Genomic DNA, 27801 nt, shown 5'->3' with positions numbered 1-27801 from the left:
TTGAACAAGCCTCGTGGGAGTAAACCTCCACCATGGATGAGAGACTAGGAACACTACCCATTTCTTCCTCAGGGACCATCCAGAAGAGATTCCCACTCATTTGGACTCTGAATTCTGTTCTTGCTGTTCTTGCCCCTCTTGGCAAACCCCCTTTCCCCTCAACAGCCCAGATGGTCTACCTCTCCATGGTTCACATTTACCGGTGGCCCTCCCAGGACCCAGAGCTCAGTCCTGACCTGGCTGCCCTGGGCAACAGAAATGGCTGTTTGATTCTTGCAGGCAATGAGGTCTGACTTCATTATCCTTCATTTCTGATGACTTTGAAAAAGCCAAGGAAATACTAGCAAAACTGAAGTGTTTTTTCCAATAGAGAAGATCCCGCTCTAAGTGTTGCTTGTGGAGGTAAGTCCTAATCACATTCTCATGATACTGTTCCCCACGTCACTCTCCTCTAGGGTACTGACTCAAAGTGATCTCTTACAAGCACATAGCTGGTGGCTGTGTGGCTGGCACCTTTGCCATAGAAGCAGACATTTCTATTGGCTCTATCTCTTCCCTCCGCGGATCCGCCCCCTCTCATATCTTTCCCCAATAGCAGATGGGCATAGGGAGGCTTTCGCCCCCAAGCCTGTGATCAAAATGTTTCCCATTAGCCTGGCTACATTAATTTCATTTTTCAATTTGTCTGGACAGTTTTTAATGTATAGAAAATAACCATGTCTCCCCTGTGCCTCTATTGGATTTAATACATAAAACAAAAGGGGGAATTGTGGGATACAGAAAGATTTCTCCCGTTATCTCCCGCAAATATATGCCAATCTTAGCTGCTTGCTAAACATGGCAAATGGCTATACACTTGGAGGTCAATGAAAGCAGGCCAGAGGTTATTCTCCCTGGGGGTTGTCAGCCATTTAGAGCAATCGGACTGTATAGTCTGTCCCACCATAAGTAGGGCCCACTCCTTTCTGATAAGGACAGTAGTAGATTGTTTCCCTGAAGGACAGCCAGGGAGGTCAAGCCCACTCAAGGGTGACCAAGGCTAGGCTTCCATATTGAATCTAAGGTCCACCATTCTTGTCACATGTACTCCCTAGTCCTCCCCTTCCTACTATGCTATACTCCTAGCTCATCCCCTTCCTGTCACACTTATGCCCATTATAAAGCCCATTCCAGTGATGTATGTGGTTACCTGTAATCACGCCCCCTAAGTATATATGGGCCTTGGCCAGAAATAAAGAGAGACTCCCTCCTGTCCTCTCTGCCCCGTTGTGTGTGGATCTGGCGGATGAGATCATGGTCGTCCAGGAGATGAGCATGCTACATGAAATGTGTCTGACTTCTTCATTTTACTTTCTCCCTTATTTTCTATGATTTTATTTATCTCCACACAATTACGCTTACTGAACATGTGATTAGTTGTGGGAGCTGGCTTCCCCCACGGTTGCTCATTAGAGCAAATTTTTAAAAAGTTTTCCCAATAAATTATCTGTATGTTTAAAAAAAAAGCAAGGATATCACTCTGAAAACTAGGGTGTGTTCCGACCCAAGTTGTGGTATTTTCCATCATCTTATATGCACATGAAGGGTTGGAAATTGAATAAGAAAACTTGGAAAAGAATTAATGCATTTGAGCTATGGTATTGGCAACAAATCTTCAAAGTACCATGGTCTATCAGAAGAACAAACAAATTTGTGTTGGAAAAAGTAGAGCCAGTACGCTCCTTAGAAGTGAGTATGGGGAGATGTTTGTTTCATGACGTATGTTAGACATGTGAGCAGGAAAGACTGGAGAAAGACATCATGCTGGGTAAAACAGGACGCCTAAAGAGAAGGGGGACCAACAAGATGGATCGAGATGATGGTCGGAACACCGGACTCACTCACAATTGTGAGGATGGTGCAAGACCGGGCAGTGCCTAGTTCTGTTGCACACAGGGTCGCTACGAGCCACCACTGACTGGAAGGCACCGGACCACAATACCAGCACCAATCTTTCATGTTGGTGTTTAGTGGATACGGCCAGTGATGTAATTTCCAGGGCCTGAGCAAAATGAAAACACTGGGCCTTTTGCTGAAAAGTGCAGCACTTCAAGACGCTGCCAGTTGAGCACTAGACCAGAGGTGAGCCCCGCACACTTTCCCTGGAAGGGTTACAAACATCGAGCACCTGTGAAGGTGGCTGTGCTGGTCTGGGGAGATGAGGGAAACAAAGCCACAGAAACTCACATGTATAAGGGTGAGTTTTATATAAAGGTTAAGTGCACATCAGGATAACATCCCCACCCAGTGCTGCCCAAGCCCACAAGTCCAACATTAGCCCATATGTCCGACACCGATCCACAAAGTCCTCCATCTCACAAAATGCACGCAATGACGCCGACTGCGGGAGGAAAGCGCAGTCAGTGAACGTGTGAGCATCTCAGCGCTGGCAGGGGTCCTTATACAACTGCGGTTAAAATAGAAACTGCACCTCCTTTATTTTTGGTACTATACTTTTATTAATGTAATCTAAGTTTCGATGGAATTTTTGCAACTATTTCCAAAGAGAAACAGATATTAAATGTTGACTGAACCTTCACCCCATTGCATATTTCTTTCTTTATTTTCTAATTGAATGGAGGAAAATCCACTTTTATTCTGAATAAAAATAGGTTAATGTTTTAAACTTAAGTATACCAGTTGCCAGTGAATCAGTTACAATTCATGGAGACTTGATTTGTATCAGAGTTGTGGTGGTTACATAATCTGGTGTCAATTTGAAGATTCAGAGAGTAGGAGTGGAGTCTAGTCTGTCAATCAGATCATAGCTAATAAAGCCTCTGTGTGGGCACGACCTTCTCCTGAGAATTCTGGGAACGCCTGTATTTCCTCCTTGGAGGCGGGAGACCCTCTCACAGCTCACTCCTTGCGTGTGTTAGTCTGGGTCAACTAGGGAAACAAATCCACAGAAACGCATATGTGTAAGAGAGAGCTTGATATAAAGCCTACGTGTACTTTAAGAAAGCATCCCAACCCAGTGCTGCCCAAGCCCATAAGTACAACATTAGCCCATATGTCCGACACCGATCCATAGAGTGGCCTTTCCATTAAGCAAAACGGAACTAAACGTGTAACTGCAGCTGTTCCGGAAAATTACGCTTACTTTAAATTGCGTCACAGAAAGAAAGGGTCAAAAGGTCCCTTTCACTATCCAAATAAAAACAAAAATCTAATCCTGTTAGCAACTAGATTCTGTCCCAATAAAATTCTTTCACTTCTGGCCCTTCCAATAAACCTGAGGGGCTCAGGAGCTGAGGCTGAGTCTGGTGAGGAGGCAAGAATCCTCTTAACTCCTTGGAGCAGGGCTCCTAGCACGCAGTTGTGAGAGGACAAAGGGACGTCAGGCCACCCACATCCCTTCTTCCTGTCTGTCGCTGCACAGCCAGGTTGGGCCCATGGCTAGGCAGCTGCTGTGTATTTTCTGACTGCTTCTGCCAAGACAGCGGCCATAGACAAGCCAGGAGAATGAGTGTACACCACTTCTGGGTACAGACTTTGAAGGAGAGGGTGTGTTTCCCTCACCCTCTCCTCCCTGGTTGGATGCAGGTGACTGTGAGATGCTGAGGGAGGAGGTATGCCCGGCTGAAGCAACCCAAGTTGCAAGGAAAGCTAAGCACCAATCTGGAATCCCCCCCTTTGGATGGTTCTGTGAGCGAGAAATAAAAGTCCACAGTGACGAGCCGTTTGCCATTTGGTACTCTGTTACAGCTCCTGATGCATGTTTTGGGGGTCGAGGCGCTCCTCATTTCCTGTCTGCTGCTCCAACCTCTCTTCTGAATGCCTGCCTTGCACAGGACAGTAAGAGCTCAGTCTCAAGCAGGTTACTGTGCCATTTATAAGAGTAGTGCTCCAGGGAGCACCATGCAGTTCAGAATTTCAATATTTCAAATTGTGACCCATAGTAACACACACACATACACACATATAATGGAAGCAAAAGCTATACAACGTTTCTTAACTGAATGAGATGCTCTATCCCATTTTGTGCAAATCTCTCACTTTTTCAAAAGACTCCTCCTGACCCACAAGGAGCCCTGGTGGTATAGTTATTACTCCTTTGGCAGCTAACTGCAAATTCAGCAGTTTGAAGGCACCAGCTACTCCGTGGGGGAAAATGGGGCTTTCTACTCCCACAATTACAGTCTTGGGGACTCAAAGGGCAATTCTTCCTTGTCCTATGCCTCAACCTGATGGCAGTGAGTGACATTCATGACCCACAATATATACAGGTTACACAATCAAAAAATGGTTCCACAACTTCATTGTTACAGTCAGCGATATAATGCCTTTATTTCTTCAGGAGTTGATGAATGAAACTGTTAGTGATGCCTGTGATAGATTGATTTACCTGGGGCAGCATGAGATACCTGGACGTGATGTCATCCAGGCCCTGGAGTCTGGTCGGATCCCATTTGAAGAACAGTTAATGCTATCTAAACCTTTGATTAAATATTCAGCAAGAAGTCTCATTAAATGTGCTGCTTCTCTAGAGAAGTACAAATGACCTCAAGCTTTATGAAAGATGCCCCACACAAAGACGGCTTCTCTTTTTACGAAAGGGAGGCTCCGACGACATTTATGAAAGATCCCAGCTGGTTAAATCTGGGCATTAAGTTGGTCCATACTCGCCTGGCTTTGGACCCACGGCATTGTTATTGCATTGTCTACAGTCTACGCCTCTTCTGTTACTTTGGGCTTTATATTCTTGCCTTTACTCTATCTAGATGACCACACAAATATTGAGGGAGACCCTGACCTGATAAAATGGTGACCCTCATTTCGGCGATCTCCTGAACGTGCGTGATTTCTGCAGCTGTTTTAAAGACATTTCCAGAAAACTGGCAGAAATGGAAATTTTCATATTGCTATGCTTTTTCGGCCAGCTGTTTGTACTTATCTCCATTCATTTGTGTCTCTGTTTTATCCTTTTGGAAGAAATTAGTAAAAGAGAAATCAGACAGAAAGCTTCCTTTGAAAGAGAGGAAAGAACTAGGAGGCAAAATACATTTATAGAGGCATAAGGTTAGGTATGCACATATGTAAATACATTAATATATAACGATAGAGATATAGGTCTATGTACATATATTTAAATGTTAAACATTAAGGTGGCAGATGGGAATTGGGTCTCTACTCAAGTACTCCCTCAATGCAAGAACATTTGTTCTAATAACCTGGCATTCTGTGATGCTCACCTTCCCAACACGATTGCTGAAGACAAATGGGTCAAGCAAATGTGGTGAAGAAAGCTGATGGTGCCCCACTATTAAACGATATAGCATCTGGTGTCTTAAAGGCTTGAAGGTAAACAAGCAGCCATCTAGCAGGGAAGCAACAAAGCCCACATGAAACAAGCACACCAGCCTGTGTGATCACATGGTATCGATGGGATAAGGTACCAGGCATCAGAAGACCCTAAACAAATAGATACATTGATACAAATGATGGGGTAGGAGTCGAGACCCAAAGCTCATCTGTAGATAATTGGACAGGTCCTCACAGAAGGGTCACAAGGAAAGAACAAGACAGCCAGGGTGCAGCACAGCACTGATGGACCACACAACATTCCTCTAGTTCTTTAATGCTCCCTCCTCACCACTATCATGGCTCCAGTTCTACCTTACAAATCCAGCGAGACCGGAGCATGTAGGTTGGTACGGAGAAGAGCTCTTGAAACATGGAATTCAGGACAAATAAACCACTCTGAACAGTAACAGGAGTAGTGAAACCATGAGGGTAGGGGGAAGGTGGGGGAAAAGGGGGGGAAATGGGGAACCCGCTACAGTGATGAATCAACACCACCACCCCCAGGGGGGAAACAACAACATGGACAAAGGGAGATGGCAGGTGGTGTAAGATATGAAAATAATAATTACATAATTTATCAGAGGTCCATGAAGGTGGGAGGGTTGGAAGGGAGGGAACAAAAGAGGAGCTGATACCAAGGACTCAAACTGAAAGAAAATATTTTCAAAACGATGAAGGTAACATATGTATAAATGTGCATGCAACAACTGATGTATGGACTATTATCTAAAGCTGTAAGAGCCCCCAATAAAATGATTTATTGATAATAAAAAGTGTCTTTATTTTACAAAACTATAATTGAAAAATTAAGGTTTAATTGAACTTTAACATATTTATGGTTTCTTTGACCCACACAGCATACCTCTTCAGAGAAAAATTTAGAAATGGCAGAAGAGTTAAAAAATCGTTTTAAAAATTGGTCTTAACACCAGAATTCACATATAGTCCCTACTAACAGTTTGGCATTCATCTTCAAGGTTACTTGCATGGTGGCAGGGTAGAGTACACACTGGGTTGCTAACTGCAAGGTTGGCAGTTTGAAACCACTCTTGCAGGAGAAGCTGCTCTTGCAATAGAAAGACGAGGTTTTTTACTTCTGTGAACAATGACAGACTTGGAAACACAAAGGGGCAGTTCTACTCTGTCCTATCTGGTGGCCGTGAGTCAACTCAATAGCAGTGAGTAACACAAACACAGACATGCCTGTGTTACATGTCTTAAACATTATATATCTTTAAAATAGATGCTGTGCATATTGAGCACAATAAATTACACATACTTTTCTAATGAATGTTAATCATTCTAGTGAATGTTAGTTGCTTTTCTATATTATCATGCTTGGTTATCTATATAGTATTTTGTTTAATAGAGATGCCTAGATTTGTTTAACCAATTTCCAATGATTGGATAATTCAATCTTTTCAATAACTCACAATTGTACACAATATTATAAGGAAATAATTTGTCATTTTCCTTGGGCATGTAACCACTTAAAAAATCCGTATTTATTCCTAATTCTAATTTTGAAGTGGGATTGCTAGATTAATGGGCATGACCATCTTCAAGGCTTTCATACATTGCCAAACTGCTGATAAAGGTCCTATCAGCAGTATATACAAAGATCTACTTTTCTACATTCATTTTAATCTTTCCCAGTTAATAGTAAGGTACCATTTTGAATATCCATTGCACTTCTATGATTATGTTATGGTCACATTTAGATTCAATTTAGGGGAAGCATTTATAGAGAATGGACCTCCCCAAATCCATTCCTTCATAAAAGTTTCAAGAACCCTGGCAATTTGTCAAAAATCAACTTTTTTCCAAGACTCTGGAAATTAACCAGACCTGCAACAATCTGAGAAGTATTTATTACACATAGCGGGACCTCAGTGCATAAAGCAGCTCGTATTGCTCTAGCTCCCATTATTCCTTGCCCCTTTCCTAGTTCTGCAACAGCCTTAAAACCCAACAGTCCCCAGACACAGAGCTGTGAAACCAGCCAGTAAGTTGTCACCAGACAAAGCAGGGTAGGTTAGAGCCCACCCCCCCACCCCTCACCCCACCCAGCCTCATGACCAGAGAATGGATACTACCTCTTTCACAGACTTCTGTGACCAGACGAGCAAACAGCTGTTTCTCCAGGGCATCTCCCATGTTCCCCTCCATTTTTGCATCCCTTTAGAATCTTTGGTACCTAGCACATAGTATATAAGCTCTCAACTATATTTTTGTCTTGATCCAAAATTGAGAGAGGTCAGAAATGTTGTCATCTACCTGCTTCAAAAATATGAACACGTTCAAAACTCTACATTTAAGGATTGTGGAACAACAAGTAAGTATAGCTATAGATAACGACATACATATTATAACTAAAATCTTATGGCAACTACCTAATTAAAATGTTTATAACAGTCAGATATGCTCACATATTTTTCAGAGATTTTTTTCCCTTTGCAGTTACAGGGGCTCATTGGCTAACAAACAAATCCCATTCTTTTTTTTAAAAAACCATATTATTGGGGACCCATACAACTCTTATCACAATCCGTACATCCATTGTGTCCAGCACATTTGTATGTTCTGTTGCCATCATCATTCTCAAAACATTTTCTTTCTACTTGAGCCCTTGGTATCAGCTCCTCATCCCCCTAGCCACAAACCTCATTCCTAAAAACAAAATGAAATAAAACACCTCTTTGACTATATACTAGTAACCAAAGGGAAGTTCTGAAATACACAAGCGGGTAATTTGTATGCCAAAGATTAGTTATGGAATCTTTATTGAGCCCAGATGCAAAAGAAAATGATATGAAGGATGGGACCAAGGACCAAGAAGCCAAGCATTCTTGTGCACCTAGAACATGTCGAGTATGAAAACTATATTTGGGGACAATTAGAACTTCAATTGCAAAAGAAAAAAAGCTCGGCTCACACCTGACATAATGTATGAAAATCAACACAAAATGAATCAATGATCTAAATATAGGAACAGAATATAGATGATGTGTTAGGAAATATAGGGGTAAAGTTTTAGGATCTAGGTCCTGACAAAGGACTCTAAGATAGGGTACTGTAAGCACAGCAGCAGAAGACAAGGATAAGACAAATACCATCTCCTCTTCTGCTTACGCGAGTGTCTTGAGAAAGTCAGCCAAAGCGCTAGCAGGAAAGAGCTCAGGGAATTCTTCTCCACAGAGCCCTTCTTCACCACAACACTTCTGCTTATTCCTCTCATCAAACATGGTGAGTCTGTGAAACTTTCCATGGGAAATCACTAGGATCCACCTTACAGTTCTAGTTTGGCTTCTTCTGAGTTCTTTTGGTTTATGATTCTTTTAAAAATCTTTAAATGGGTCCCTGTTTTCTTCCATTAACAATGTAAAAGAATGACTACTGAAAAGTAATTAAATTTTCAGACGCTCAGTTCTTTCCGACCACACTCACGGCCACCGAGTCAATTCTGGCCCACGGCAACCCTACAGGACAGGGTAGAACCCCACCTAAGTGTTTCCGAGACTGTAACTCTTGATGGGAATAGAACGTCTCGTCTTTCTCCTCAGGAATGGCTGGAGGTTTCAAAGTGCTGCCCTTGTGGTTCTCAGCCCAATTTGGACTAAATGGCTGGTATCACTGCTTACAAAAATGCTTTGAACTTGAGTTTGAATGACTAGAACCCAGGACCTTGATGCTAATCCAATGTAGAAGAAGCGTTGGATGGGATGAGTTCTGAATCGATTTTTCCCATAAGAAAAACTGCAAATGGATTGATCCACCAAGTGTTTACCCTAGCCTTGCCATTTTATACAAAACATTACACAGAAGTTTCAAAGTAAATAAGTTAAGAGTAAAACAATATAATTTAAATAAGAAACACAACATTTAAAAAGTTCTTAATAACTACAGTATGGCCCATCCCTTGAGATGGATGAGGATTTGGATCTGTGGACATGGATGTGGAGAGGAGATATGTAGAGTCATTGTTTAGAAGGGGAATCCCCTTCCATAAAAATCAACTAATAGTTGCTTTTCAGGAATTTCTCCGCCCCTCCCCCCTTTGCCCTTTTTCACTAGAACCTGGCTGGCTTTCTCCTAAAAAAATGTGCCTAATATGGTCTGCTGATGGCGTTTCCTTAACTTTTCTAACAGGGTTTACTAAGCCATCATCAGCAAAACAATGACAGGGTAAAGGAGTTCCTAGTCATGATGATCCTTTTCAAAATAAACTCTTTCTCCAGACTCAAGTTTTTTTAATCTAAAAACAGCATAAAATGCCACAAAAACTAAGAAAATAATAGCAAAACCCTGGGAACACAGCTGCAGAAGGTAAAAAACACATACTAACCATGCCAACTAATACAAGTGAAACACAAACTGCTTTTGTTTACACAAGCGTTGGGTTAGATTCCAATGGTTTGTTCAAGCTTCAAGGCACAGTACAGATAGGGTTGACGAAGGTGGGGGGGGCTCCACTGGATAGGGTGTGTCTCCAGCAAATCAATTTTTTTAATATCAAAAGAACGGATTAAGCACACATAAAAGCAAGTATAGATGGAGGTGACATGAAGGTCATCAGGGTCAAACTCACTGCCGTTCAGCTGATTCTGATTCCAGAAACCTGGAGAGAGCTAACCATGAGAGACAGCAATTCCCCTAGGAAAAAATGCATATTTGCAACATACTTATTCAACATGTACAGTAAGCAAATAATCCAAGAGGCTGGATTAGACAAAAAAGAAAATCATCAGGATTGGAGGAAGGCTCAATAACCAACTGTGATGTGCAGATGAAACGCCTTGCTTCACTTTCGGGGCTTAAAACACTTGAGGATGAAGACTGCAGTCTTGCGCACAGATTGTACCTCAGCATAAAGAAAACAAAACCTCTCACAATGGAGCCAATAAGTAACACAAAATATCATGATACACAGAGAAAGATTTACCAGTAAGTTGCCCAGGATTCCATTTTAATTGATCCACAACTGCTGCCCAATGAAGCAGCAGGCAGGAAAATGAAGTCTATATTGCATCAGACAAATCTGCTGTAAGACTATTTTTATTTAAGAATTTTGAATTGGGCTCTCATTGAGACTGTTAGGTGGTACTCCCTCAATGCAAGAACACATTGTTCTAAAAACCTGGCATTCCATGATGCTCACCTTCCCGACACAATCAAAGACAAAATGAGTACATAAGCAAACGTGAAAAAAAGCTGATGGTGCCTGGCTATCAAAAGATAAAGTGTCTGGGGTCTTAAAAGCTTGTAGTTAAACAAGTGGTCCTGTAGCTGAGAAGCAACAAAGCCCACATGGAAGAAGCGCACCAGCCTGTGTGATCATGAGGTGTCGATAGGATTTGGTATCAGGCACCAAAGACCCAAAACAAAACAAATAAAAAACATATCAATGGGAATGAGGGGGAGAGCAGAGTGGAGACCCTAAGCCCATCAGTAGTCAGTTGGACACCCCCTGTCAGAATGGACACAAGGAAGAGAAGAGCCAGTCAGGGTGCAGTATAGCACCAATGAAACACACCACCTTCCTCTAGCTCTTTAATGCTTCCCTCCCCAACCTCCACCCCAGCCACACTACCATGACCTGAATTCTATCTTACCAACCTGACTAGACCAGAACATGTATACTGGTACAGATAAGAACTCGAAACACAGGGAATCCAGAACAGACAAACCCCTCAGGACCAATATGGGGAGCAGAGATACTAGGAGGGTAAGGTTGGGGTTGGGAGAGTCAGGGGGAACTGATCACAATGATCAATGTATGGCCCCCATCCCAGGAGGACAGACAGTAGAAAAGTGAGTGAAATGAGACAGCAGTCGGTATAAAACATGGGGAAAAAAAGGAATAATTTATAAATTATCAAGGGGGCATGAGGGAGAGAAGGAAAGGGGGGGGGGACACATGAGGAGCTAATGCCAGGGGCTCAAGTAGAAAGAAAATGTTTTGAAAAAGATGATGATGACATATGTAAAGATGTGATTGACAAAATGGATCTATGTATGGATTGTGATAAGAGCTGGAAGAGCCCTCAATAAAATAACATTTTAAAATTAAAAAAAAAAAAGATGTCACTAAGGTGTGCATGATCCAAGTCATGATGTATTTTTTTAATTGTCTCATATACATATGAAAGCTGGAAATGAACAAGAAAGACCACAGAAGAATCAAGGCAGTGATACATTTGAATGATTGTGTGGTGGGAGGATACCAAATAGGCCACGGACTGCCAGAAGAATACAGAAATCTATTTTGGAAGAAGTACAGCCAGAAGGTTCCTTAGAAGTGAAGATGGCGAGATACTGTCTCGTGTGCTTTGAACACGTTATCAGGAGGGATCAGTTCCAGAAGAAAAAGGAGCAAGACCCTCAACTGGGGGGCGTGACACAGTTGCTGTCAACAATAAACTCAAGCAGAGCAAGACGGTACGATTCAGGGTCATGCTTTGCTCTGTGATCCACAGCGTCACTGTGAGTCAGAACCAACTGGATAGCTGCCACCTTCTAAAAGGGACAAGATCCCTTTCTGTTCAGTGACGTCATTCACCTGTGGCACTGTGGTGACAGCAGCAGTAAGACAATCAGACGACAGGGCTGCCAGGTTTCTGGTTAGGTTGGTAAAAGCCACTGGAAAGCCGAGTGGTGGGACTTGCACAACACGGTGAATGCTAATTAATGTCATGGCATTGTACACTTAAGATAGTTTTAAACAAGTACATTTCAGTCACAGTTGATTTTACTCAATTACTGGGCACACCGCCTTTCTTTAATATTATGGCCTCTTGGAATAATCTGTAACATTTACTCATGGCATATTAAGGAGTCCTGGTGGTCCTATGGTTGCTCTCAGCTTGCTCTCAGGCTGCTCAGAGCTGTGTCAGCAGTTTGAAACCATGACCCTCCTGACAGGAGCGACATGAAGCTCTCTGCCCAGCTCGACAGGGTTACTGTGCGTTGGAATTGATTTGATGGCAGTGAATTTGGTTTTTGGTTATTGGCATGTCAATCTGCATATCCCATTGCTCAGAGACCATCAATAGCACCCCCACTACTTTCCCATGCAGAGATGCGTACGTACTGAACTTCAACTTGAAGGCAAGAAAAATCAACGGACGCATCATCAAGCCTTTGACATCATCAAAATCCCTATTTTTGTTAGTCAGGATATGATGTAATAGGAGGAAGATGGCAATACTTCACCGGTTCTCTGTAAACGCCTAGCAAGGATAATTCTTCAATCATTCAATGCTGAGCTGAGATGCACCTCAGTAACAACCTACAACAGAACTCCTACAAGAGTACAAAGGCTGCCTCACCACACACTTCATTACTCCACAATGAATTGACGGAGAGTCTGGCTGCGAAGTCATTCACGTTTTCCAAGAGAGGCTTTGCTACTCTTTGGGTCCCACTCATCCACACAAACAATGATTTAAACAAAAGAAACGTAAAGCACAAGAGGGGTAACTCTTGCCGATTGTCCCCCATCTGTTCCATAAGAAGAAGGCTGTACAATGATCACCCTTGGGATTCCATGCTATTATCATTTTCAGGGCCAAAGTGTTAAAAGTATCAAACAGGATCTAATTAGAATCGATCATGCATTTCACGGGAATGCTTACGGCTCTGAGTGGACTACGAGGAATACAGAAACACATTTTTACTTTTTCTTGTGCTTTTTGTCACTCTCAAATCAACTTTCAAGAAATCAGAAGAAGCAGCTCCCACCACACCCGACACACCACCTCCTCCCAGTCACGTGTACCAGATATCAAGGATGAAAGCTCACTGACTCTCACAGGGCACTTACCTCATTGTCGGATTCCACCAGAACTTGGTCATATTCACTAAGTGCCACTAGAAACATGATTGAAGTGACATTTTCAAAGCAGTGTATCCACTTTCTTCTCTCGGACCTCTGGCCCCCTACATCCACCATTCTGAAAGTTTAATAGACATTCACATTAGTCGCTTATAAAGAAAAAACCCTCCACAAAATAGCTTCACTTATACATTTTAGGAAAATAGTCGCTTGAAAGACAATGGCACCCAAGTCAATTCAATCAATATGTATGTTTATTGAGTATCTGCTCATTTTGTTTTCTGCTATTTAAGTGAGTCTGGATTACTCAAGGTTTACCAGATGTGCACGGAAACGAAAACTGTGAGAAGTAGTCTTATCTGTCCACCTAGCCAAATGGTGTGTTTATTGACTCACAGCACTGTAGCGTCAAAAAGAGAATGAGTTTTATTTGTGCTAAGCTAATGGCAAATATTAAAGTTTAGTTTCCTTTCCCATAAAACGAGCCTGAAGATCTTCATGCATCTGTCAAGAATGCTACTGTATTTGTCATGAGTCTCTGTGTGTAAGGCTCCAACTAAGTGTAGTACGTAAGCATTTGCGGCTGCTTCTCTCCTCACCACCCATAATGGTGATGATCTAGGGCCACGCTGAGGACCTGTGCAATTAGCACGGTGCACAAACAATTAACTAACCCGCCGGAAATCAAAGATACATAAAACATCAAGATATTATACAGCGCCATCAAGGATCGGTTTTTAACACCTCGAGTCTGTGTTTGTAACAGTCTCGGCGGTGTTGCTCAGAAATCAAAGACCAGACCGGAATTCATTTGAGTGATCACGTACATAAGAAGATATCGAGCACAGTGCCTGGCGCTCAGCCCATCAGGTTCTTCAACATGTTGAATCCATTTTCTTGAGTGAAATGTGCACAACGTTCACAGGATAAAATGCTTTCAGAGCCAACACTGGGCTGAGTGAAAAAGTCCGAGTGTTGGGCTCTTTAAGTGTTTGTTGAAGCTGCAGTTGCTGGTTCCTGGTGTTTACTACTCTAGCCTTACACCTAAATAACAAACTCAAGGATCTTCCAGTGACTGCTGCTGCTGCAACTTGCTCGGTGCACCATGGATATCTGAGGGGAAGAAACATGGTTCTAGAAGACCGAAACTCAAGCCAACCCCACTGTCACTGAGTGGATTCTGACTCACGGTGATTAGGTGGAACTGTCCCTGGGGGTTTCTGAGACTGTACATCTTTACAGGCGCAGGATGTCACATCTTTTTCCCAAGCAAAAGCTGGTGGTTTCAAACTACTGACTTTGAGGTCAGAAGCTCAACCCATAAGCCAGGACATCAACAGGGCTCTTAGGAAGACCCAAGGACATCAAAACTAGAGTGTCCTCTGATTTTGAGAAACATTCCAATGGTCGTGCCTTTCTGATGCCATCATGTGAATAGCATGCTACTTGTCTATATGACACTCTTACCCAGTGAATTCCTGTCTCACAAAGCCATGTAGGTGCTTTTGATGGTGGGGCAAATGAATTCCTTTAGGTCACAATTTTACTGCTATGGTGAAAAATGCCCATCCAAAGCTAATGTACACAATGCAGAGTAACAGGAAATGTAATTGCAAGCTGGCTTCAGAATTCGCTAACTGAAGTTCTGAGGAAATACACAGTCTCATGAAATGTTAAGTGCTTTCTGCACTTACTTATAATATGGTAGTAAGAGGAAGGCGATTTGGATGCCTCAAGATAAAGTCCTTTAAATGCTATGCATTCAAAATTTGAGTATTACAAAATGCTAAAGGACCACTGAAAGTCACCTAAGACAACCATTGTACAGGTGAAAAAACAGCTCAGAGATGGTGGCGTAATGTCACCCACTGCAGTCATGTCTGTTTGAGCTGTGTATGACAGCCAGGTACAGGGATGGACCAGAATGAAACACACAGTGCTTTGGCAGGGAGTGACTGATGGCCTGCTAACCCTACTTGTCTGGTGACTCAACTCCTTCCTCAGTCCTGCGTGCAGGCTTCTTCAACGGGCTGGGCTCTCCTGAGGAACTCAGCCCTTTGTACTACAAAACTTATTTTATCCTTAGAGATAACAGGGCTTCTCAAAGCACAGGTTGTTTGTAGTCCAACTAGAAACGCAATTAAATGTGTAATAAAAGAATAAGTGGAAGAATATTGACCTTGCGGGAGTATTACTCAGAAACAGCAGTAGTGAAAGAAGAGAGCATGTCTTTCATGCTACTTTGCTACATACAGGTAGACTAGAATAATGAACACCTTTACACAGTTGTGTGAAAAAAAAAAACTTAAGCAACTTATAGACATAAAAATCACATTTTTATTGCTACTCAGAAATTGTGTCTGACCTTCCCCAAAGAGTAGGAAGAGATGTCAACATGAAAGTTCCTGACAACACAATTTCTATAGTTGATGGGTCATTTGATCATTCATATCTTACATAATTATAAAAATATAGACAATATCCTAGTATATAAAATGATTTTTTTAAAGTCATACTGTGTGGACCAATGTTCCAATACCTAATATTGCTCAACCAACAGCAAACTAGGATTTCGTTACAGTTGGTGACTTAAACTGAAACCCACCTCTCCATCTCTCCTTTTGTGTGTCAGATGCCAGGAATAATTTGTCATGTGTCACTTATGTGTCAGATGCCAGGAATAATTTGTCATGTGTCATGTGTGTCAGATACCAGGAGTCATTTGTTTTGTGTCACTTGTGTGTCAGATGCCAGCAGTTGGTATGGACATTGCTAGTTGACAACGACAATAATGATGGATATAAAGACAATATTGCTTTGATATTTACTATTTTTGCATATGGCTTCAAAATTTGCAGAGATTTCTAAATATATTCAAGGCATACGAGCTAGGAAAGTAGGTTTTATGGACTTGGTTACTACCTGAAAATGACGCTTTGTAAGTCAAAGGGGTATTCGATGATCCCTGTGGTGGGGACTCGCACTCTAAGCACGTCTTGTTGAGTAGGCAGGTATGCAGGGTCGGCTACGCGGTCCAAGTCATTAAGATAGCTAAGGAGGAAGACATAATAAAAACGTTAGAAATACCATCACATCAAATCTATTTATACCAGTGGTGCTCAGCTTTCCTAATGCTGCGACCCTTTAATACAGTTCCTCATGTTGTGATGACCCCTAACCATAAAATTTTCATTGCTACTTCATAACCATAATTTTTCTACTGTTATGAATCATAATGTAAATATCTGATATGCAGGACATATTTTCATTGTTACAAATACAACATAATTAAAGCATAGTGATTAATCACAAAACAATATGTAATTATATATTGTGAAATATTTACTTCTAATTACAAATAAATGAAATTTTGTCTTGAAGCAGGGTGTAGCATGGGTAACAGTCTTAATATAACAATAGTAAATGACATTGCTACATTTTGTGACAGTCTGCATAAAAAGCCAACGTCAGTGTGAAGCAGGTTGAGACAGCTTTTCTCACCAAATCAAAAATTCTCGGGGCAGTCTTTGTAAGAGCTCAACGAAGAACATGTTCCAGAGCAAGTCGACTTCTGTATTTAGACTTGATAATCAATAAGCTGGAAAACCCGGTTTCACACAGATATGTTGTTGGAAATGGAAGAAGAAGAAGGCGCAACACAGTCTCAGACAGAACAGGATGACTGCAAACACTTGATCCAGAATTCTGTAACTGGCATTGTGGAAAAATCAGTTCTCACTGCATCGCTGTTAGTAAGTTCAATGAACTCCTCTTGTGCTGTCTCAGGAATATCTTCAACTTTGACTGTGAATGGGCTTCTGGCGAGTGCAAATGCGGTGTCAGGTAGTTTGGAAAGTATGATGACATTTCATCTGCAAGCATGTGCAAGTGTTCTTTCACAAAAATTATCATCGTAATCCTTTTGTCGGGTTCAATGTCATGTTCCTCAAAGAAAGCAGATAAGGTAGGCAACATGTACATTTTATTTTCATCCAATTTTTTTTTTTTTTTGGCCAAAGCTGGTTTCATTTGTAATGATCGGATCTTTTCAGACAAATTGAGGCATGTTGCATTTGGTCCTTGCATAGTGATCAATTTAACTCATTCAAGATAGCAAATATGTCAATATTTGCTGTAGTTCACTTTTATCACTGAAAAGTGCTTTGAACTGCTATTTTGCTTTCTGATTAAAAAACATTTGAGTTCATCATGAAGCTCAACAACACATTTGAAAACTTTTCCTCTCGACAACCATCTCACTTCAGTGTGAAACAGCAGAGCATTATTCGGTGCATCCAACCTGTTGCACAGTTGCGAAAACAGTTGACTGTTTAAAGTGCTCGCCTTTACAAAATTGACCGAACTTATGACACTTTTTATTACTTCCTGTAACTCTTATGGCAGTGTCTTCATTGATAATATTTGCTGATGAATCATAAAGTGATTTCTGATGACTTTTGGTGACTCATTCAGTACCAAACATTGAAATCCAGATCGACATCCTAGCATAGCTGGAGCACCATCTGTGCAAACACCACAAACCTGTCCTCAAGAGGTCTTATGCTCTTTCAGAAATGAACCAACTGTGTCAAGTACATCATGTGCAGTAGTTGTTGTTTCAAGAGGTTTGCAAAAAAGAAACACATCTCCAAGTTGCCATTGTTAATATACCTCATGTAAACCAGTAACTATGAACGGTTTGCAATGTCTGTAGATTCACCAAACTGGATTCTAAATATTGGGGGTGGAGCAGATTTAATTTCCTGGATTACCTGATGAAGAATATCAGCAGACATGTCATCTATTCTTCTGTGGACAGTGTCGGTAGATAAGGAAATTGCACTCAATTTCATAATAATTTGTCCCCGATCACAACTTGAACAATGTCTTCGGCCTCTGGCAACAGTAAATCCTCAGCAATGGTGTGAGGTTTCATAGCTCTGGAAATTCTGAGTGCCACCAAATATGAAGCTTCATTGGCTTCTACCTTTTGTTTGTGGTACTTGCTACCAGTGTCAAGTCTGGCTTTCTTGAGTCTATCAGCTTTGCTTCTAAAATAGTTGGTATCCTTGCCAGCAAAGCTTGGGTGCTTGCTATCAAAATGACATTTTAGTTTGTTCAGCTTCACAGATTCGGCTGATAGAACTTCACAACAAATAACATTGCAAATTCTCAATTCCTGCTGTAATTATTGAGGTAAAACCATAATGTAAAAAATCCTCATTATATTTTCTTTTCTTAATATATAACAATAGGTTTAATAATACAAAAGATGATACATGGCATAGTTCACTCAATACAGCTCATTAAAGTTTCCTATGATTTACCATCCTGTGTTTTTTTTTTTAATATATCTGTTACTATCACATGGGGGCAGTATTCACGTCAACCACAGCCAAATATAAAAAACCCGGTCAGCATCCAGATTGAGTTCCCATGGTACAGATTTTTTTTTTTGCAGTAGTTGATGATTTTACATTACATTTACCCAGTAATTATAAAAGACTCTCAGTTTACTGCAAGATGTCCAAGGTTAGATATACCCAATGTTTAGTCACCTTAAATTTTTTAATTTAACTGGTCCTATGATACTTTTTCATTACCTTAAGGAAACCACTTTTGAAATAATTTTAGACTCACAAGTAGTTGCAAAATTATTAGAGAGTTCCCATATACTCTTTCCCTAATTTCCCCAAGATACCATCTTACACAGTCACAGTACATTACCAAAAACAGGAAATGAGCATGAGAGGGTAACCCCTAAGTGGAATTTTTTTTCAAAGCTATGTATTTAAGTTTTTTTGTTTTTAACAAAACAACCTTATCACCTTCAAAGTACTCTCCATGACACGTAATACATTTGTCAAATCTGCAATTCCATTCTTGGAAACATTTTTCAAACTCATCTGTTTGGATGACTGACAGCACCTCCCTCATTTTACCTTCACCTCTTCTACATCATCAACTCATTGTTCTTTCAAGAAACAAAAGAACTTGCACAGCTCATTGCCCTCAGTGACCCTGTAGGACAAAGAGGAACTTCCCATTGGGTGTCCAAGGCTACAATCTTTACAGGAGCAGACTGCTACTCTCTCTCCTGTGGCAAAGTTGGTGGGTTTGGACCAGTGACCTTTCAATTAGTAGTCAAACACTGTCACCACTGTGCCACCCAGGCTCCTTGTGTGGAAAGTAACTCTCAGAAACCAAATTCCCCGCCATCAAGTCAATTCTGACTGACAGAGTTGCTCCACAGGGTCTCCGAGGCTGCCAATCTTAATGGACGATGAAAGCTTGACTGCTCTGCCCAGAACAGGGCTCAAGCTGCCCGCTTTGCGGTTGGCCACCCAGTGCTTCCTCCACGGTGCCAATGGCATGTAATAAATATGTTAGTTGGATGGAGTTTCTACACTGAGATTTATTTTTAGCACTATTTCAGGTACCCTGGTGGTGTACTGGTTACATGTTGGACTGCGAGCAGCAGGTGCGGTAGTTCAAAACCACCAGCAGGCCCGCAGGTGCTTTCCACTTCCGGCAACAGTTAGTCTCACAGGGTGAAACCCACAGGGTGTCGCTAAGAGTCAGCACGGACTCAGTGGCAGGGAGTTTGGTTTGGAAGCAGCACTCGTACTAGTTTACCACTTAGCCATCAGGTTGTCATGTATGGTGGCTTGCATCTTCTGAGATGCTGCAGACTGGCACCAATATTTCAAATACCAGCAGTATCACCCACAATGGGCAGATTTCAACAAAGCTTCCAGCCCAAGGCAGACCTCGTGATCTATGTCTAAAAAATGGCCAATGAAAACTTGATGAATCACCATGGAATCTTGTCTAATTCACTTGTGTTGGACATAACATCAAGAGGGACCAATTGCTAGAGGAGACAATCACTTAGTGATGTAGAAGGTTACAGAGAGGGAGGGAGACCCCAGTGAGCTGGATCAGCCAGCAGGGGCAATGATGGACTCACTGAACTTTGGGGAGACACAGGACTGGGCGATGTTTGGTTCTGTTGTACATAAGATTTCCATGAATTGGTGTCCACTCAACCTCAGTTATCTAGCTATCCATCTTATCAGTATTGTTTCCATAGGGATTAGACCCTTAAATCTGAAACTGAATGTTAAAAACAAATACTATATTAAGTTTAGAGGCTCATGGAGTCATAGACTGGTGGAGCTACGCCTGGTTTTAACAAAGAAGAAAACCGACTGCCCTTTTGAAGCTATACCAATTCTCTAAGACAAAAAAGCACCACCCTGGAACTTCCTACCGCAAAGTAGCTAATTAGTATCCTACTGGCCTTATCCCAAGCACATTAATGATTCTCTGGCTGGCAATTAGCTCGCTACTGATTGACAGGAACCAGTCTGATATCTTTCATCTAAAACTCGCTGGAGGAGGAAAAGGGCATGGCATGGAGACTACAGATATGCGAGGTGGAAGGAAATAAGACAGCAGATATGGGATGTGACATTTTAGCAGATAGCCTGGAATGGTTCTGGAATGGTCTCCATTCTCTGATGTTGACAAGCCCATGTTTGGGGAGTCCATCTATGTTTCATTCTACAAACAAAGCAGCGTATCCTACCGTAAATGCACCAACAACAAGCTACTCTACAGAGGCGGACGTTTTCTCATTTATTAGCCCTCTGTATTGAAAAATCTTGAAACGAATGGATATTTTGAAAGGCAAGAGCTCACCATCTAGTTCCCATATAGAAGAATTTCTTTACATGACTCCACGGACTTCGCACAGTGGCAAGCTCACCCAGAAATATGTTCCCCGAGAAAGCACGTCTCCTCACTTACTGGCGTCCACAGAGGTCAGCACGGAGGGCGCTCCTCTGGCGCACAGAGCATCGCGGTGTCCCTCCGCGAAAACCAAATGTGGCTCCCTGTTTCCTGAAGATGAGCCACACCGAGTACGTGCTGCCTCTACTTCTCCATACTTGCCCAGGAGGATTTCAGGACCCAGCACGTGAAGAGCACACATGATTTGTAGCTCAGCGCAGCAGCAACCTTGACCCGTTTCATTCCAACTTAGGAGGCACTGAGCTTCCGGGCTTCCTGAAGAAACGGGCTCAGGTGAGAACAATAGAATCGGAGCAGGAACCTGCAACTGGAAGCCCTTAAGGAAGCTCAGGAATACCTTCACAAGGAAAATCAGCGGTGTCCTTCCTCTGTGGCCGGGCATTACCAAGACAGCAGCTGAATGTTGAAAGCTTTCAAAGGGCAAAGATAACATTCCTTTTTATTGTCAGTCAAGTTCACAGAGAATGATGGGAAGGCATTGAGGCCGAGTGCTTGCTGCTAGCCAGACCCTCTTCTGCCCTTCGGCTGCCCAGGTATCGATTCAGTTCAAGGCAAGGAGATGGCCGCGTGTGGCGGGTGAACATGAGTAAGCCAAGGTGCTTGCTTGATATTGCTGTTGCCTGTTCTCATTTCGATAGAAGGCACATTCACTTGCAGTCAACATGTTACATTAATTAGGTTGTAATGAAGAAAAAGACAGAAAGGGATTGTTTCAGGTGCTGCTGAGTCTATCACCTATTGCCTAGAACCAAGAGTGAATAAAGACAAGGCAAGAGAGAAGCAAGAAAGTGCCACGTACCTCCAAGCAAGCCCCAGATGGTAACTATTTCCCTCTATAGGACGCTCTGCGTGCGCCACATCTGAAGCTGCACCACAGTGCGAGAGCGTGTTGCAATTTGAGGAGCAGGTAAAAGGTGTAGATACCCAAGATTGCCCAGAGGCACACAGCCATGCCAAGGAGATGCCAATGTAGGGGCTTTCTGCCTCCAGAAGTCCAGGGTTCTGCCCTCATCCTGGGCTTCAGCACTGTCTGCATTTCACAGGAAGCTCCATGATGATAGGCCTGGCATATCCTCAGGGGCTGATTCTTGGTATATTTGGAAAAAGCTACTGGAATAATCTCTTAACTGGACTGTACTTCCCGTGGCAGCAACTCATGTAATGAGGCAAAGCTTTGGTGGACTCTAGAGGCTGGATAATTTCATTCATTTAACCTTTTCAAAAGCAGAACCAAGGTCTGAACGAATTCATAAGGCAGCATCCACTCAGAAAGTTAATTATAGCTATAATTTGTTTTGCAGAAATGATTTTGAGTGGCTGCTGAGGTCATTCTCGGGCTGCTGCTATGGCGACAGGCACAAGGTACATTTCCAAGGCAATGTATGTGTAACCAGTGGCGGGCATAGCTCTCTTCTGATGCTAGGTAGCAAAGGTTGCCGTGGAATACATGGGACTTACTTAACTGCCCAGGAGACAAGATGTGTTTAAGAATATGTTAGAAAATAGGAGGCTAGCTGCCAGAATTCTCCTCACCCCACCCCTTGTTATGTTCTAACAAGGGACTACTGCACGTTCAAATCAGAAAAGGTGTGTAAGAGGGGATGCATTCTCTCTACATACTAATTCAATCTGTATGCTGAGCAAACAGAGAAACAGAATTCTATGAAGAAGAATACGGCATCCGGAGTGGAGGCTCATTAACGACCTGCGACACGCAGATGAAGGCCTTGCTTGCTGCATGTGAGCAAGAGTTGAAGCACTCGCCGGTGAAGATCCAGGACTGCAGCCTTCAGTGTGGACTACAGCTCAGTGTAAAGAAAACAAAAATTCTCACGACTGGACCAATAGGCATCCTCAAGACAAATGGAGAAAAGACCGAATTTGTCAAGGGTTTTGTCTTGCTTGGATCCACAATCAATGCTCATGAGATCAAAGACAAGAGATCAAAGGATGAGGTGCACAAGTAAATCTGCTGTACAAGACCTCTTTAAAGCACTGAAAAGCAAGGATGTTTCTTTGAGGATTGAGGTATGCCTGTCCCATGCCATGGTGCTCTCAGTTGCCTTACATGTACGTGACACTGATGAAGAAAGACCAGAGAAAACTCTATGGATTTGAACTACAGTGTTGATGAACAACAGCGAAAGTACCATAGACTGATAAAAAGAACAAACTAATCTGTCTTGGAAGAAGTACAGCCAGAGGGCTTCTTAGAGACAAGGATGGGGAGACTTCGTCTTACATATTTTGGACATGTTGTCAGGAAAGACCAGTCCCTGGAGAAGGACATCATGTTTGGTAAGGTAGAGGGGCACTAAAAATAAGGAATGCCCTGAAGGAGAAGGATGGACACGCGGCTACAATAATGGGCTCAAGCAGAGGAACAGCTGTGAGGATGGGGCAGGACTGGGTGGCGCTCCATTCTGCAGGGCATAAGGCTGCTATGGGTTAGAACACAGTCAATGGCACCGAACAACGGCTGCAACTCTATCATTATATCCTCTCTTTTTGAATATTCTTACATGCGTACCGAGACAGCTAATAATGAATACTTTGGTAACTGATAACAATCAATAAATACCTACATTTTCCATTTAAATTCATCCAGTCAGTTATGGTTTTCAGACTCTGTTGAGCTGGAGACCAATTGCAAATGCCTTGCACGGGTTGCGGCACTGAGCCGAGTGCCAGGGATATAGCAGTTGTTCAACATGTAAACTAAATGAAAACTAGTGTATGGAAAGTGCGGCTAGTTAGGATGGCAAGATACACTTTTTAGGAGAAAACACTGGAAAAAGGAGGCTGTTAGCTATTCATCTTTACATAATTATCCCTCTTAGTCTTACTGGCCCGCATACTTAGGAGCTAAATTGTGAATTAATATGTCTCTGACAAATTTAAAGACAACCCAGAAAGGAAAGGCAGCACTAAATTAACTTCATTTAGATGATGTAATTCTTGGTCATTTTTAGGTCCTGGCCACAAAATAATATATTTGCATGTAAGCTTTGTTTTATTTCGGTTCGTTTTCAAGCTTTAAGACCTTGGAATGCTCGCTCACTCAGCAAAAACCTAGGAGGTCGGATTGTAAAAAGACAGCTTGAACACAACCTTTTTAAGGGAAGAATTCCCTTTTGGGTGGTTTTCAGTAAAAAGCAAGGCAGCAGGGAAACAAATGCATGAGGTGGAATGTCACAACACCTTTCCGATCATGAGAAAACACGCAGGACCCTCTGGAATTCAACAACACATAAGACTGTGACCACATCTGTGGGGTAGGTGCTGGGATAGGCAGACTCCTAGGATTTGATCTTTGCCAATTTGTAGGACGAAAAGAGTTACTTATAGGGAAGGAGGGATGGGATTTGTTTGGGATGGAATGAGCATTTTTGTATTTTGAACATTTTCTGGAACCTGTTGGCATGAACTCTCTATTCCTGGGAGAGGATCTACAAATACTGTCTGGAGCATGACTGGCATGAAAAACTTAAGGAAACGGTGGCCATTCATCCATAAATACACTCTGTATTAGCTAAGTTCTTTACACATTTAGCTTCTGAAGAAAACGAAGTTTTCTACTCCCTTCAAGTATTACCGTCTGGGAAACTCACAGGGGCAGGTTTACCCTGTCCTACAGGGTCACTATGAGTTGGAATTGACTAGATGGCAGTGACTGCTTTTATCATCATCTGGCTGCAGAAAAATAAATAAATATTTTGGAAAACAGATATAACCCACACTTTCAAATAATTAAAAACAGATGAGAGAAGCTTAAATCTCACTAAATAATAAGCTCAAATCAAATGTGATATTTTCTCTTGTGTATTTCTTTTTCAGTGACTTTTTAAAAAATTAAATAATTTTTTTATGGGATCTTACATCTCATCACAATCCACACAACCATCCATTGTGTCAAGCACATCCGTACACATGCTGCCATCATCATTTTCAAAGCATTTTATTTCTACTTGGGTCCTTGATATCAGCTCATTTCCCCTCTTTCTTCCCCCAACTTCCTCCCTCATGAACCCTTGATAAGTTATAGATTATTATTTTCATGTCTTACATCATCCTCTGTTTCCCTTTACCCACTTCTCTGTTGTTCGTCCCCCTGGGAGGGGGTTATATGGTTATATGGTGATCCCCCCCATACCTTCCCCTTATCCTCCTGGTATCTCTATTCTCACTGTTGACCCTGAGGGGTTTATCTTTCCTGGATTCCCTGTGTTTGGGGTTTTTATCTGTAGCTGTGTGCATGTTTTGGTTTAATCCACTTTGTAAGGGAGAACTGAGGTCATGATAGTGGGGGGAAGGAAGCATTAAGGAACTAGAGGAAAGTTGTGTTTCATCAGTGCTATACTGCACCCTGACTGGCTCATCTCTTCCTTGTGACCCTTCTGTGAGGGGATGTCCAATTGTCTACAGATGGGCTTTGGTTCTCAACTTCATCCCTACCCTCGCCCCAATTCACATTGGGTATGATTTTGTTCTGGGTCTTAAATACCTGACACCTGGTCCCATCAACACCTCATGATCACCCAGGCTGGTGTGCTTCTCCAAGAGAGCTTGTTGCTTCTCAGCTAGATGGCCGCTTATTATCTTCAAACTTTTAAGACCCCAGATGCTATATCTTTTGATAGCTGAGCACCATCAGCTTTCTTCACCACATTTGCTTATGCATCCATTTTCTCTTCAGCGATCACATGGGGAAGGTGAGCATCACAGAATGCTGGATTATTAGAACAAAGTGTTCTTGTGTTAAGGGAATACTTGAGTTTAGGTCCAAAGTCCATCTGCCACCTTAATTCTTAACATATAGATGTAAGTACAGAGATCTGTTCCCCTCTTATTATATATAAATATATTTACATGTGTACATGCCTATATTTAGACCTCTATGAATGTCCTTTGCCTCCTGGTTCTTTACTCTATTTCCTTTTACTTTCCTCTTGTCCCACTACCATGTTCGGCCTTCATTCAGGTTTAGTAATTCCTCACTGCTACATTGCCACCCTTGATTAAGCCACACTAGGCATCCTACATCCTTCTCTCCATTGACTTTAGTTCACTTGTTGTTGCCTTGTCCCTGGATTGGTTATCCAACCCTTCCTTTCTCCCACCTCCTTTTCTTCCATGCCTCTCCGGAACCATCAGTCCCATTGTTTTCGTCTCTACCTATCTTATCTAGATAAATTGTTTCTCCCGCCTATCTTATCTAGGTAGACATGCAGAGAAATTAATAAATTCAAAAAACAGGCAAAGCCAAATAAAACAAAGGAAATCAAAACCAAAAAAACAATAACAACAACAACAAAAGAAAAAAGGACAACAGCAAAAAGCCACTGACAAAATTGGAAAAGCCTATAAATAGTTTATGGTCTATTTATTTTCCTTTATGGGTGTTTTCCAGTCGAGTCTGATGGGGTGCCACACTCTGTCTCCAAAGTCTATTTTTGGTATTCCCCAGGGATTCCATCACTTTGCTCCCCTGCTGCTCCCCTGCATGCCCTCAGTGTTTCACCCCAGTGTGATGGGTCAGATTGGGCACAGTTCCACACCGTGTCTGCAGTGTTGTCCCCGTAGCAGTATGGGTCAGTGAGGGACATTGTGTCTCATGGTGGGGCTGGTCCTATGGTCCTCTCTGTGCATTGTCTGCTCTGAGCAGGAATACCGTCCTTGGAGCTTGATGGGCCAGGATGTCTCATGTGCTTTTAAAAGAGATACATACCTGTTGTTCCTGGCTTTGACAATAGCTCATCAATAATTCTTTCGGGTTGACCTTCAAATTTAATTGTACTCCAACTTGACAAGTAAGGAGACCTTTATTTTTGAAAATCTTTCTAAAATCTGGAAAAAAAAGAAGGCTCTGCCACTTAGGACCGGAAGGATAAGTGAAATCTGAACGGGGCTTTGGTTTCTGTTGTTGCTTATTCAATGAAAGGAACAGAATAAAAAGAGACGTACTTTGTCAAATATATCCCACTTGGGGTGGAGTTTACGGAATTCAGTGAGAATTACAGACATACAGCCTTCAGCAATTATATCCAAAAGGAAAAGCAGTGTGGGAGGCAAGTACAGAAGAAAGCCTCTGACATTTGGTGTAAATCCAGCCAACCGTAATTAGATAAATAAAAATAGCACCTGGGGGCAGTCAAATTGCTGTGCTGTGCTGTGGGGGGTGGGGGTGGGGGCTCTTCAATGCCTCTGTAGGGGCTTCTTACAGAGTAGCTGAACTGATAACAAATTTGTAGTTCACACCCAATATTAAAAGGAAGTTCTGGCACAGAAAAGTAATCCCAGTCAGATTTTCACATTCCTAATTATTGAAAAGAAGGTTAGTAAAATTAGGCCACTTCATTAAAAAAAAAATTAAGCAGACCTCATTGTGAGAAGTGCAGTCTTCAGGGAGTGGAAGGCTAGAGCGAGCCTGAGATCACTAGAACACTGTCAAAAGCAGCTCCGGAGAAACCGGAAGTGCCCTGTGCTTATAAAGTCGATCAACGACTGCTAGGATCCAAAGGAACAAAAAGTGGGAGAAACGGTTACACTTTGAAAACCAGCAATTCTCATGAAAGAGGCATGGGGACGCTTTCGGGTAGTGACCCGATGTCATCTCTCCCTCGCTAGCGTATCCTGCTGCTGACCTGAGGGGGCTAATCATCTGGCCACAGGAGCCCTGGTTACACCTTGGGCTGCAAGGTCAGCAGTTCAAAATCCACTAGCTGTTCTCCAGGAGAAAGATACGGCTTCCATTCCCATAAAGATGTTCAGTCTTGGGAACCCAGAGGGGTGGTCCTACCCTGTCT

General features: G+C 42.2%; 1 protein-coding gene across 1 annotated transcript in view; it reads right to left on the bottom strand.

The window, feature by feature from the left end:
• Nucleotides 1-27801, bottom strand: part of LOC142459186 (guanine nucleotide-binding protein G(q) subunit alpha) — a 365934-nt gene that overhangs the window by 49443 nt on the left and 288690 nt on the right. Inside the window, exons 4-5 of the mRNA XM_075560515.1 lie at nucleotides 16103-16231; nucleotides 13169-13298 (exon numbers count right to left, since the gene is read on the bottom strand). Of these exons, the coding sequence (XP_075416630.1) occupies nucleotides 13169-13298; nucleotides 16103-16231 (259 nt within the window). The remainder of the gene's footprint in view (nucleotides 1-13168; nucleotides 13299-16102; nucleotides 16232-27801) is intronic.

The sequence above is a fragment of the Tenrec ecaudatus genome, chromosome 10 (genome assembly GCF_050624435.1).
Source record: "Tenrec ecaudatus isolate mTenEca1 chromosome 10, mTenEca1.hap1, whole genome shotgun sequence".
Taxonomy (NCBI): Eukaryota; Metazoa; Chordata; class Mammalia; order Afrosoricida; family Tenrecidae; genus Tenrec; species Tenrec ecaudatus.
This window is presented reverse-complemented; position numbering and strand designations above follow the sequence as displayed.